This window comes from Haplochromis burtoni, unplaced genomic scaffold, assembly GCF_018398535.1.
Source record: "Haplochromis burtoni strain Fernald_Lab_line unplaced genomic scaffold, NCSU_Asbu1 Contig_763, whole genome shotgun sequence".
Taxonomy (NCBI): Eukaryota; Metazoa; Chordata; class Actinopteri; order Cichliformes; family Cichlidae; genus Haplochromis; species Haplochromis burtoni.
In genome coordinates this window covers 166,787-179,839 of record NW_024583124.1, presented here as the reverse complement: position 1 = coordinate 179,839, position 13,053 = coordinate 166,787, and the positions used below count along the sequence as shown (strand labels likewise).

The 13,053-nt window shown below is 46.2% G+C and overlaps 2 protein-coding genes across 2 annotated transcripts; one reads left to right on the top strand and one right to left on the bottom strand.

Annotated features, from left to right (window-relative positions):
- Nucleotides 1–1,326: 1,326 nt before the first annotated feature.
- On the top strand, nucleotides 1,327–5,564 carry zdbf2 (zinc finger, DBF-type containing 2; the record flags this gene model as incomplete). Its single annotated transcript, XM_005950216.3, is given in 5 exon segments — nucleotides 1,327–1,867; nucleotides 1,943–2,059; nucleotides 2,134–2,480; nucleotides 3,883–4,045; nucleotides 4,117–5,564. Coding segments are annotated over 5 exon segments (1,957 nt in total), but the record flags the coding sequence as incomplete, so codon positions are not given.
- Nucleotides 5,521–12,821, bottom strand: dytn (dystrotelin). Its single transcript, XM_042215570.1, has 13 exons — nucleotides 12,496–12,821; nucleotides 10,423–10,621; nucleotides 10,222–10,307; nucleotides 10,040–10,119; nucleotides 9,902–9,973; nucleotides 9,668–9,831; nucleotides 9,482–9,593; nucleotides 7,062–7,195; nucleotides 6,826–6,985; nucleotides 6,691–6,737; nucleotides 6,420–6,561; nucleotides 5,908–6,337; nucleotides 5,521–5,645 (listed from the first exon to the last, which is right to left on the bottom strand). The coding sequence occupies exons 1-13, from the start codon at nucleotides 12,716–12,718 to the stop codon at nucleotides 5,521–5,523; spliced, it is 1,974 nt and encodes a 657-aa protein (XP_042071504.1). The 5' UTR covers nucleotides 12,719–12,821.
- Between the last annotated feature and the right edge of the window lie 232 nt (nucleotides 12,822–13,053).

Sequence of the window (13,053 nt, the reverse complement as noted above, 5' to 3'; positions counted from 1 at the left end):
TGTTATATCATTTTGTGCGGCTGGATCAGGAATGGTGTGCTATGACTTTTGGTGTTTATTACTTCTATAGTTTTTTAAATATGAATATTTTAATGCTAGTTTTTGCCCATTGAAATGAATGGGAAGTAAAGTGAAACTTAACTTGAAACGAAAGTGAAACTTAATTTGTGGAGTGTTGGCTCACTCACTTAATTTGTGGTGTGTTGGCTCACTCTAGTGGTATGCCAGCAGTAGTACGGCCTGTCTACCCTTATTTGGATTTTTTTTTTATTTTTTGGAGCCGTATGATTGGCAAACTACACTTATTGGCAGCGGCATAGGCACACTTAAAATTTCTTCAGAAATTTTTGCTTTCTAGTTGTTTATACTGTTACAAAAAAAATTAAAAAATAATCATTGGGTCACCGATGGCCAGTCCAGCTATGGCCGTGCCATCAGTTAACCCTTCGCGTGCCAACTGTGACACGCGTGCCTAGGGTTGCCGACCCCTGTTCTAGCGGATGAGAAAAGAGTCACTCTGAGGCTAACAAAGATTTGAACGTGTACATGAAGCTGAGCATCAGGACAGACCACACAGTGACTAACCTCATGTTGCTGATGGATGATCTCAGATGAAGTTTGGGCTGTTCTCAGTATCTTTTCATTTACATTTGCCCATCAGGAACTCTCACATAAACTTTTATTGAGGGGGGAAAGTTAGCTGTGTCGTCCAGCTTCACTGTGCTAATGTGTTTATATTACCATAGCTCTGTAGGTAGAACACCAATATACCTCGAAGGCCAGTGTCCTGCAGGTTTTAGATCCCACCCTGGGTCTACACAGCTGAATCAAATGATTAGTTCATTACCAGGCCTCTGGAGAACTGCAAGACATGTTGAGGAGGTAATTCAGCCATTTGAATCAGCTGTGTTGGATCACGGACACATCTAAAAACTGGGGGGAGTTGGGGGCCCCTGACCTAGGTTGGCTGAAGGTGGTACACCTTCAGCCACCCTACAAATGTCACTGCTGTTTGGTTTTCTGTCTTCATTTATGGGACTTCTTTTAACTCCCTGCTAACCTCTAGCTACATTAAACTTCATAAATCCTGTTTCTTATGGATCCCTGGAAGTTAGGGTTTACAACAGTCTGCACCCTGAGACAGCTAATCACGCAAGACTTAGGAGGTAGACACCCCAGTAATAAGTGAACTACCTTCATTGTAAATCCACAGTCACCCCTGAAGTTACCTGGATAGGACAGGTAGCTTCAGGGTTTCATAGCGCAGACCTCTGACAACTCAAACAAACCTGTTTATTTACCTGTACAATTGTTTGTCCGCCTCAGGCCGTCTCACACTGACCTCCCATCAGTTTCCACCCCCCCATTGCCAAAAGCGGAGCTCGATGAAGTCCGTTTATCCGACGACAGCCGGTCTCAAGGTACCCGAGAATGCCTGCCCAGCTCTGATGACGCTTCCTGTCACCCAGCCCGTCCGATGGAAGAAGATGATGCCTGCAGCCAGTCAGGCGACAGAGTGGGCCAGGAGAGGCTGTCTGTACCTATAAGAGAGCAGGACAAAGGCATCATTGATCACACCCATTCTCCTTACCGCAGAGCGCCGGCCTCTCAGTTGGAGACTCCGCCCCCTGTCCATAGGAAAGCCCATAGGAAGACGAACAGGAGGAAAACCAGTGAGTCCTCGTCCTCCTCGCAGCGCCCTGGAGGTCCAGGCCATGGCCCCCGACCCCACCTGACCCCCACAGACCACAGGCCTGGTCCAGGTGAGAGGCCCTGGCTCACCTGGCAGAGGGAGAGGAGGGAGGCCCACAGAGAGGATGCATTCTCCTCAGGCCACACGGACCCTCTGGACCAGACCATCGAGGAGGTTAGTTCCTGTTCCAGTACACTGATGGTTCCCAGGTGGACTTCCTGTCAACCAGTCTCTCTGTTCCACCCGCAGGTGATTCAAAGGTGCTGTTATGGTGCCATTTCCTGCCAAGATGATACAGATAGCTTCCAGCTAAGCCTCCCTGTTTCCATGGAAACACAGAGTGAAGACTGGGACTCGCCTGTGCAGGTACCTGTGGGTCCAGGGAAGAATTGGGCGTGTCCTGACAAGCGCAGGCACTGATCACTGATGTCACCTTGCAGGTGGTTTTGCAACGAGCGCAAACTCTCAGTGACACACCTGCGCAGGTGAGTCAGGCGGAGGGGCGGGACCTCTGCCATCTGATGGATGCGCAGGTGGACGTGGAAGATAGAGTGTACTCACAGCAGCTGCACTTTGCCCTCCACGGGCCGGGTGACGGGACGGAGGAGGGGTTCTGGACCCTACCCATCGAGGAGGTGAGGCCCGCCCCGGAGCGTATCCCAGAATCCTTCAGGGGGAAGACCTGGACCCAGATCCAGCAGGAGGACGAGGAGAAGGTGGAGAGGCTGGTGAGACAGTTCAGGCGCGGGCGCTTCATCTGCTACTTTGACACAGAGTCCCTCGCCAGGTGAGCCAGAACCTGCCAATATTACAATCCACAGGAAACAAGAAGTCAGCTGAGCTTACATAAAGCTAGTTGAGCTTACCTGACAGGGCTCTAGAGTGCGACCAGTTTGGTTGCAAATGCGACCTAATTTCTCAAAGGTGCGACAAAAAAAAATCCTAGGTTCAAGTAAAAAAAAAACGTCTCCACAACTCTGAAAGTCTCTGTGTGGCCAACAACAGACAACATTATGCCCATATCGTGGTCCAAACCAATCAGAGATAGTCAAGGTCGGGACCTCTCAGGTGCCCATGCACAAGGTAAGGTGTTCAGATATTGAGATGTTCAGTTCAAAACCTTTGAGGCACTTAAGTTTGACTTTCTTTTAATTTTATATATCTTAAGATATTTTAAGTTTAAATTTCAGCTCAGTGAAGCACTTTAAGCACAAGAACCTTTTCTGCACCGTATTTTTAGGACTATAAAGCACACTTAAAATCCTCTAATTTCCTCAAAAGTGTGCCTTATGTATGAATTCTGGTTGTGCTTACTGACCACAAAACGATTTTATGTACACGGTGCTCAAAAATCTGTCAAAATGTTTCAGCATCTCTTTGGTAAGCTATGAAGCCACACCGCTTGATAGATTGTTGGAGCACAGCTGCTACCACAGTCAGGAGCCTCGTGTAGTGAAACGCACTGTGCTTCAGCATAATATTACCGTATTGTGTGTGTATAAGGACCCCAAAATGGCTCCTGTTAAGAGACATGCTTACGACATGGATTTCAAACTCTTATCAGTCACGCGGGAATGGAGCAGCTGAGAGAGAATTCAACATTAATGAATCAATGATACAGAAGTAGAGGAAGCAAGAAGAATGAGTTGAGTAAAGTTTATTAAAGACTTATCTGTTTGGTTTCGCTTAATGCGCCTTATAAACCCGTGCACCTTATGGTCTGAAAAATACAGTAACTTATCTTTCTTGTAGAAATGTGCTCCAAATAAAGAACTTTGTGTTGACAAGATTGTTAGTTAATCACTTACAAATCAGTATTGTCTGTATGGACAGCAGTTAAAAACAAAGTGAACATGTAAAGCTGCGGCGTTAAGCGATGTGGTTGAAAAGTTTGTGTGCACCTAACTTTTGTTACTTTTGTTGTTAGGTGCACCAGTGCAGCCATGGCAAAACGTTAGTCTAGAGACCTGCCTGAGTCTCCTTAAGTTTGAAGTTTGAGTTAGGTAGTAAAAGTAGCCAATAACATCCTGGTTAAAGATGTCCTGGATTAAGATACTGCAGGTATAAGAGCTGAAGTGGTCGCTGTCACGCAACTTTTCTACTAAAACGAGGTTTTTATTCTGCGGGTAATCCATGTTCAGGTCGTAAATCACACCCATGACTCTCTCTGCTGATGTCATCAAACTCAGGTATGGTAGGCGGAGCCAGAAAATGAAGGGGGATGCTGAACCCGAGGAGGTGGAGCCAGATGCAGGTATGCTACCCCTGCTGGACCCAGACGAGGGGGACTATGTGTATATGAGGAGAAGGAGGGGAAGGAGGCGGAGCTTCAGACTGGCATCAAGGTGTCAGGTGAGTCGTGTGACTTAGAGCGCTGTCAGTTCCTGCAAAAGAACAAGGTCTCACCTGCACTGTTCCTGCAGGTGGTGAAGGTCAGTCACAGCACTCAGACAGTCCGATTGGTCGTTCCCGCCGTGCATCAGCTATCCCCTGAGGCCCCACCCATCGACTACCCACAAGCCAATCCAGAGGCAGCTGAGAGGACACCTGTGCCGACGTGGCGTTCTCTCCCTTCGTCGTACTCCAGTATCATCACACCTGTACAGCCACGCACTTCGCTGGTCTACCTACTCTCCTCCCCATCAGGCTCCGCCCCCACCCGAGTGTCAGCGTTAGGCTCCACCCACAAACGCTGCAGAAAGAAACGGCGCCCGCTGGAGCAGCAGGGGTTAAAGGTCAAATACAAACGACTTCCTGTCCGGTTCTACGACCCCGCCTCCAACCGTATCCTCAAGAACCCACCCAGAGGCCTCCTGTGGCGCAGAGGCTCCACCCCCTCTGGGCCACCACCGCCCTGTGTTCGTCAGCTGTTCAGGAGTCTGAGCCCGGACCTGAACACCGATAGAACTCCCACAGAGGTGAAAGGTCACAGCAGCAGCCTTTTGCTAAGCACGCTAAGCAGGGACTCTGCTCAGTCCGACATAACTCAGGCTCCGCCCCTCAACAGGCTGTCAGAGAGCAGAAGAGGGGCTAGAAGGGAGAGGGCACTCCCCCCACCCTCCCAGATACAAACCAGGGGTCAGGCCACACCCCTTCACCCAAGGAGGGAGGGGCTGCGCCGGGCTGGACCCGGCAGGAAACCCCCAATCTCTGCAGGCCCCGCCCCCTTACTGTCATCACGCAGGAGGAGGGGCCGCAGGTCGCGGCGATAGCTGATTTTCAAAATGAAGTCTTATTTTTCATGAAACCTGATGGTGCTGGTTATTGATGGGTTATTGATCAGTTATTCTTGGATAATGTAGCCTTTAATTAGGCTGTTAGAAGTGTATGGAAGCCTGCTGGTGCCAATTTTAAAATAAAAACTGAATCCATTTATCATTTTTACTGTGTTTGTAGTACGACTTGCCTGTCCAGGTGTGTTTTAAATGCCAGGTTTGTTTTGGCCATAATGATGTTTTCAAATCTGATTGTTTTAAAATGTTAATTTTTAAAGTTAAAAATCGAAATATAAAGTTTAATCTGTCCATTTTGAAGAGCTTTTATTGTTTTAATTTAATTATTTTAAAGTTTTATTTGGGAAGCATTGGAGTAAAAATTATGAATGGATTTTATTTATTGTGTGTAAACAAAATTCGGATGAAATGTTAAAAAATATGACAAAAGAAATTTCATGTTTTATTTAAATTCATGTTTGTAAAACCACATGAAACATGACGACTTGATGATGATCCTGGCAGCTTCACGTCTCCATAGAAACACGTTATGTTTTGGTAACTTTTCTACAGGTGAACTTTGATACTTTTTGTATCTGTGCATTTATTTAATGATTAAATAAAGTTTTCTAAGCTGGACGAATCAGCTGGTGAGTTTGTTTCCATAGCGTCGACCAGGTGGAGCATCGAGTCTCCCACCTGCTCAGCAGCCTGCAGAAGCTCCGCCCTCGTCCTCTCACCTGGACACAGAGTTAGAAACATGATGTAACATTAATTTTAGTGTTTGAAGGACAAAGTTATCAAAGAGATGAAGAAGAAAGGACTTGTGCTAACTGGCTTGGCAAAGAGACTGAGCTGGAAAGGATATGCAGCAGGTGTAAATGATGCACTGACTGTTACAGGTACTGACTGTCAGGTGTGTGCTCACCTGATAGGTGAGTCTGACCTCAGGCAGTCATTTCCGTTTCCTTCTGCAGTCTCAGTCACCTGTCTGTGCCTCACCTGTCTGAGTCCACCTGTGTGTCTCCAGCGCAGCCTTCAGTCGTTCTACAGTCCCCTGCAGCAGCGTCTCTGAACTACGTGGCCCATGTTCCTCCTCTTGTTCAGACAGACTGTTTCGTTCTCCTTGTAGCTCCGCCTCCTCAGGGCCATGCTGTAGCTCTACTGGGTGATGTGGAGACATGCGACCTGCAGACTCCTCACAGTCTCCATCAGGTGAGGGAGGTGAGCCCTGGTGGATTGTGGGAGATGTTTGAGTTTGAAGTTCTTCCTGGCTCCACTCATCCTCTATCTCCTCTTCCTCCTCTGTTTCTTCTTCTGTGCTTTTCAGAGTGTCAGAAGTTGGCGTGATGGTTCCTCTTTCTGTGTTCTCCGTGTTGGCACTGTTTGGCATGTTGCTGGCGTGTTGTTGAGCCTCCATCTTGTTCAGAGCCTGAAGAACAACATTTTCAGCTACAACTAATAGAAGGCACCTCAGCAGTCATCAGCCAATCACTCCGCCCACATCCACTCACCTGTGTGAGCATGCCCTGCAGTTGGGCATTGTACCGCGTCAATGTTTCCACAGTAACTTCCATCTCAGAGCACCTTTCCTCCAGGATGCCCTGCTCGGATTGGACAGTGAGCCGAAACGTTTGGAGCTCCTGCTCCAACAGCCTGATGGGGAAAAACAAACAAACAAACAACATAAGGTAGCAAACTAAAACAAAACAAGATAAAAAGAAACAAACAAACATAAACACGAAGCTGATAAAACCATCTGGCTCTGTTTTTCTTTGTTCTCACCATCGGTCCCTCTGTAGGTTCTTCACGTCTGTCAGCAACGCCACTGTCTTCAACGCCAAACACACACAGTCACATGACTGTTGCTATTACATAATTTTTATGACATCATAGTACACAGTGAGTTCATCACGTCACCTGCTGACTGGACGCGTCCTCATTCGTCTGCAGAGATTTACACGAAGAAGAGCAGTGAGGAGGAGGAGCCTCTGAGGCGCCACGTGAAACACCCCTCTCAGAGGAGGGGCTGTGAGACGAGCCAGCCAATCGTGTTGAGGCATCAGAAGCAGGTGGTGCTCTGAGGGGAAAAGAAATGTAATTATAATAAGATACCTAACGAGGGGGGTCGTATTATGAAAGGGTTATTTTCACACCTGTTCTCCGTCTCGCTTGGCTCCTCCCACATTAGGACCCTCTTCCAATTAGCTTCTCTCTGAGTGTGTCGCCGTGGCAGCAAGGCGTGATGAGCACTGCGCACCAACAAGGTTAGAGACTCTCTCCAGGTGGGCTGGTATAGAATGACAACTGAACTGAACAGGTTATTACGTCTTCTACAAGCGTTACCCCTCCATGTCAGGCACGTGCAGAGGGGGGGGCTAGAGGGGCTTGAGCACCCGCCCCTTTCCTGATGGGTGCCCAAAGTGCCCTTTTGTTGAGGCAACTTTTTAAAAAAAAATTATTATTATTTTTTTAATGTGTGTGTGCGTGCGGAGTCCTGTCTGTGCCCCTCAACAATAATATTTAACTATTAATCACAGTTTTGCTAAATAAAAGGATCTGGCTTGCATCAGTCACATGATCACATTTAACCAATGATCGCCCTTGACGGCAGAACGCGCTGGTTACGAGCCGGGAACGAGCTCACAAAGAGCACGCGCATTTTTGCGGTCCGGAGCTGTAGGAGAAACACAAGTTAACTCAGAGACACAGACTGATGCGACAAAACCAGTAAGTAGGTGTACAGCGTACACTGTAGTGTGTAGCACAGGAGTATTAGCTTATTACGTACACGTTGGTAAGCTGTCTTGTTGCAACTGACGAACTGAAACAAACGAGCGTGCTGTGTGTGCAACAGCGCGACAAACATTACCTGTCCTTTTATTAACTGCACAAGTAGTGCTGGTCATAGCTGCTGGCTACCTGTGTAAGGCTGTCATGGGTCTGTAGCTCTGTCACCGTTTTAGGGAACATATTTAGTTTTAAAGTAAGTTACAGGAGCTTTTCCTGCCTTTCTGGAGGGATTATATTTCACTAAAAAACGATCTAATATGCATGTCCACATAATTATGCATTATTATAAATATATTTTAAAAAACACACGCTGTATTTTAAAGAACATACATTAAGTGGTAAATGGCCTGTATTTGTATTTTACTAAAGCGCTTTACACATCCAGTCATCCACCCATTCACTACACTGGTGATGGCAGCTACATTATAGCCACAGCCACCCTGGGGCGCACTGACAGAGGCGAGGCTGCCGGACACTGGCGCCACCGGGCCCTCTGACCACCACCAGTAGGCAACGGGTGAAGTGTCTTGCCCAAGGACACAACGACCGAGACTGTCCAAGCCGGGGCTCGAACCGGCAACCTTCCGATTACAAGGCGAACTTCCAACTCTTGAGCCACGATCGCCCCAGAAGCAGATTATATTAGATTTATATTTTAAATAAGACAAAAGTTTGGATTTTACAGCAGTAAAATGTATTGTATCTCTACAGTTTAAACATGTAATAAGCTTCCCTGCACAGAGTGGATAGTGAAACAAATGGAATCATCATAATGACATTATTTCATATTTATTACTTCCCCCTCCTCTTGCTTTATTATTGTAGCTCTAGTAATAAATAATAATGTAAGGATTCTGGATCAGCACCATGATGCCCATAGTATATACAGTATTCTGAAGAAGGTCTAAAATGTCACTGTGTGTGCGTGCATGTGTGTGTTTTATTTAATGGATTTTTTAATTATTACTCATGATATAACATTGTCCAGACATGGCTGGTAAGGACATGAGGAGGAAACAGCAGGAGCTGTGTGAGGCTACTAAAGGCAGTGCTATAACATTTTTCTGTCATCATTTTATTATAGATTAAGTGCAAGAGTTGTTAGGTGTGGATAATTAGATTATAGTTTATTGCAATAGCAAGTTGTGCCTTGTTCTCAGATAGACAGCAAGTGGAGAGTGATATATGAAATGATGGGATGGAAGGAAGAAGAGAAGCAAAGAGTGATTCACAGGCAGAGCCTAAATTATTTCTCACAGTTTTTTGTTGCCTTATGGTTCCAAGCGCTGTCACCAATCTTTGCATTTTGTTATTATCTCATGACACTTGTTTAATCAGCTACCATCTCTCCTATGGACTTTTTAATGTCTACAGTCTCAGATCAACACAGCCCTGCCCTCCAGCACTATCCACAGCAACCCCTCAACAGCAACATTGTACCCATCAGGTAAAACATCGGCTACGTTTGCTTTGCCTTGTTGCCCATATTAGATTCTTGATGAATGTGTGTTGTTGTTATTCACCCTGTTTCAATGTGCCCCTTTTTAACTTTGAGCACCCGCCCCTTTAAACCTCTCTGCACGGCCCTGCTCCATGTGCACCTGTGGGGATTTACCCCTCGCTTCCTCTCTGCGTCCTCTTACCTGTCAGGCTTTCACCTATTACTCCTGTTACCTTTGTTTCCTGTCACCTGTTCCTCTTACCTGTACTGTTAAATGAGTTCTTACCTGTGCCCCCTGATACCTGTTCTGTTCCCTGTGCTTCCGGTTACGTGTGTTCTTACCTGCTTGCAGAACTCGAGCACTGGATGGTGGGTTTTGTGTTTCCTAGTCTGGCGGTCAGTCAGGAAGCAGCTCTGACACACATGGACGTTCACACACTTCATACATCGATACCTGAATACACAGGTAAATCTTCGTCACACATCTGGACCGTGTTTACCCAGTTTCCAGTTTAAAATGTACATCACCTGAGCCCAGTGAAGGGGCGGGTCTTACAGATGTGACAGCGAACGTTGTGCTGGACGCTCTGACTGGCTGACAGCCGGTACAGAGTGGATAACCATAGCAACAGGCATGGCTCACTCTGCAGCCATGACAACAGATGATGCTTGCTCACTGTTGGGGTCAACACCTATAAACACACATAACATGTTAACCATGACGATGGCCAATCACAGCCAGGTGTGCGTTTGTGTTCTCACCCCTTTAAAACACGACTGAACTGCTGCCTCCAAATCGTCAAACACGACTTCCTCCTGAACTGCCGCAGGAACCTGAAAACACACGTTACAGAGAGCAGCAGCAGAGGCATGTTGGGAAATGTAGTGTGAGCTTTTTACCTGGATGAGGTCCATCAGCAAACACCTGAGTCCAGGCTTGCTGATGGATCCTGAAGGGGTTGTCGAGACCTGCAGCAGACCTGAAAACACCCGAGCTTTATTCTACAGGGCTGTGCATTTTATTGTGAAGGGCTGTGCATTTTATTGTGAAGGCCTGTTATAGAGCAGTGTATTGTCCTCACCTCTGTACTTTAGCAGCAGGTTATCTGAGGACAGAGCGATCAGAGCGGTTTGAAGAGAGCGAGCTGAAACTTCATCGGACCGACTGCTGCAGCACACACACACACACACACACACACACACACAGATTGTTACTCTGACTGGGTGCAGTCCTGTTAGTACTATGAGCACTACAAGTAATGTGATACTGTGAGTACACTGACCGGTCAAACAACCTGAACATCAGACTGCATGTCTCCTCGGTAGCTGCTGCAGTCACATGAACTGGCACGTCCTGTGATGCGCTGTGGAACATCCTGTTCAGAGCGCAGGTCACTTCCTGTCTGCTCATTGCAACGTCACTCTGAGCTCCACCCCCCGAGTGGAGAGCCGCTGTGACGTGTCGCACCAACACGGTGTCCACTAGAAACAGACAGCGATGTCACCGTAACATCTGAACATGTACAGGTCAGAGGTGAGCTCATGAAGTCAGCTGACTCTCAGGGCATACGTGCCAACCCTCCTGATTTTATAATAATAAAAATAATGGATTGGATTTATACAGCGCTTTTCAAGGCACCCAAAGCGCTTTACAATTCCACTATTCATTCACTCTCACACACTGGTGGAGGCAGCTACAGTTGTAGCCACAGCTGCCCTGGGGCAGACTGACAGAAGCGAGGCTGCCATATCGCGCCATCGGCCCCTCTGGCCAACACCAGTAGGGTAAACTGTCTCGCCCAAGGACACAACGACCAGGACAGAGAGCCCAGGGATCGAACCGGTGAACTTCCGGTTACAGATGCGATTCCCAACCCCCTGAGCCACTGTCGCCCAATTTTACTGGGAGAATCCCGAATTTCAGTGCCCCTCCCGAAAATCTCCCGGAGCCACCATTCTCCTGAATTTCTCCTGATTTTCCACCAAAACAAAATGAAAACAAAAATGAAAAACCATATCCCTGAATTCATAGCACGGCCCAGCCAATTCCAGTTTCCAACAATGGTAAAATGGTAAATGGACCGGCTTATATAGTGCTTTTCTACTTATCTGAGCACTCAAAGCGCTTTACACAACTAGTGCATTCACCCAAGCACATCTTTCTAAGTGCTTCATAGGTAACATTCATACTTCGATGAATGCATCGGAGAGCAATTTGAGGTTAATATCTTGCCCAAGGATATTTGGCACGTAGACTAGGGGAAGCCAGGAATCGAGCCACCAACCTTCCGATCAGTGGATGACCTGCTCTACCACCTGAGCTACAGCCACCCCGCCAATGGCGGCAGCTACTTAGTTTTAACATTACTATTATTACTCTTTCTGGGTTGCAAAATAAACTTTTAGCATATTTTCAGGCGAGAATGTAGCTGTGTAAATTTCAAATATCTAAGCCGGCGAGAACAGTAAACTCCCGGTAGATCGTTTTCAAACCCCAGCGGTCTTTGGCTACTCAGGTTAAACGTGATATATAAGGCACACAGATAACCTAAAAATGTTATTGTTTGACTTTTTTCAGTGTTTTATTTGTTCCTGAGTAAATCGGTTTGGTTGAGATTAAAGTTATTAGACTGGATTAAATAAAACTGTATTAATCCCTCGGGAGGGTTCCTCTCAGGGTTTTCACACAGCTGAATAAACGTCAAACAGAAAACTGATGAAAAAGAAGCGTGAGATGGTCGAGAAGTTATGTCAGCGTTCGGTTATATTTAGGTAGCAAGGAGCAGAAGGCAGAGTTTCACTCCACTGAGAAAGCTCGTGACATAATTTTGAGGGCTAGACTGGCACAGTCGCTCACTTCTGGTCTACCTGGCTTTCAGGGTACCCGGCCCACTTAGACCACGAAGGCCAGGTTCTCAGGTGGATGCAGCCTCTGAATTTGGACAGCCCCGGCTGGGGGACAGTAATAACTTACTTTAAATACAATTTTAAATAAGTAAACACTGTGAAATTCAAGTTTTCTGTATATGTATACCTAACCTCCCCCCCTTATTGAATGTCTCCCTAATTCTCAGGTCTCAAGGTTGGCAAGTATGTCTCAGGGTCAGTGTTAGAGCTGAACATCTGACTGTACAAGAGTACACGCAGTGCTACACAGAGTACTATACATATACTGCAGTACACTTAATGTACTCTGTGTAGCACATGTGTGCTACACAGAGTACTATACATATACTGCAGTACACTTAATGTACTCTGTGTAGCACATGTACTGCAGTACATGTGCTACACAGAGTACAGTACATATACTGCAGTACATGTGGTACAGAGAATACACTCAGTGCACTGTTACCCACGGCAACAGAGTCTCTGCAGAGCCTGGAGCTTCATGGCAGTTCTGTAGCCCGATGGACAGATTTGATTGAAACTCTCTGATAAACAGGAAGCAAACATCTGGAAACACTGGGGAACATAAACATCTGGAAACACTGGTGAACATAAACATCTGGAAACACTGGTGAACATAAACATTTGTGTGAACTTCATCGTCTCTGTGTCAATGCTCAGGTTCATGTACATCAGGCTTCATTTTCTTCTTACTCTTTGTACATATATGTATTGTTTGTTTGTTTGATTGATTTGATTTGATTGATTAGCATTCAAATATCTCAGTGAAGACAGAACAAAGATCTACCACAAAGCAAGAAAGCATGAGACAAGGCTAATCAAAAGGTATTGGCTGAAGCATTTGCTTATTACGCCAACCCTTTTAACAAAGATCTTTTTGCATGCAGCTCCTGTACACAGGGCTCAAAGCAATAATAAAACAAAGCAAAAACAAAACAAACAAACAAACAAGGAAAAAACAAAAACAAAAATAACAACATGTATTTGTGTGTACAAATACATGAAAG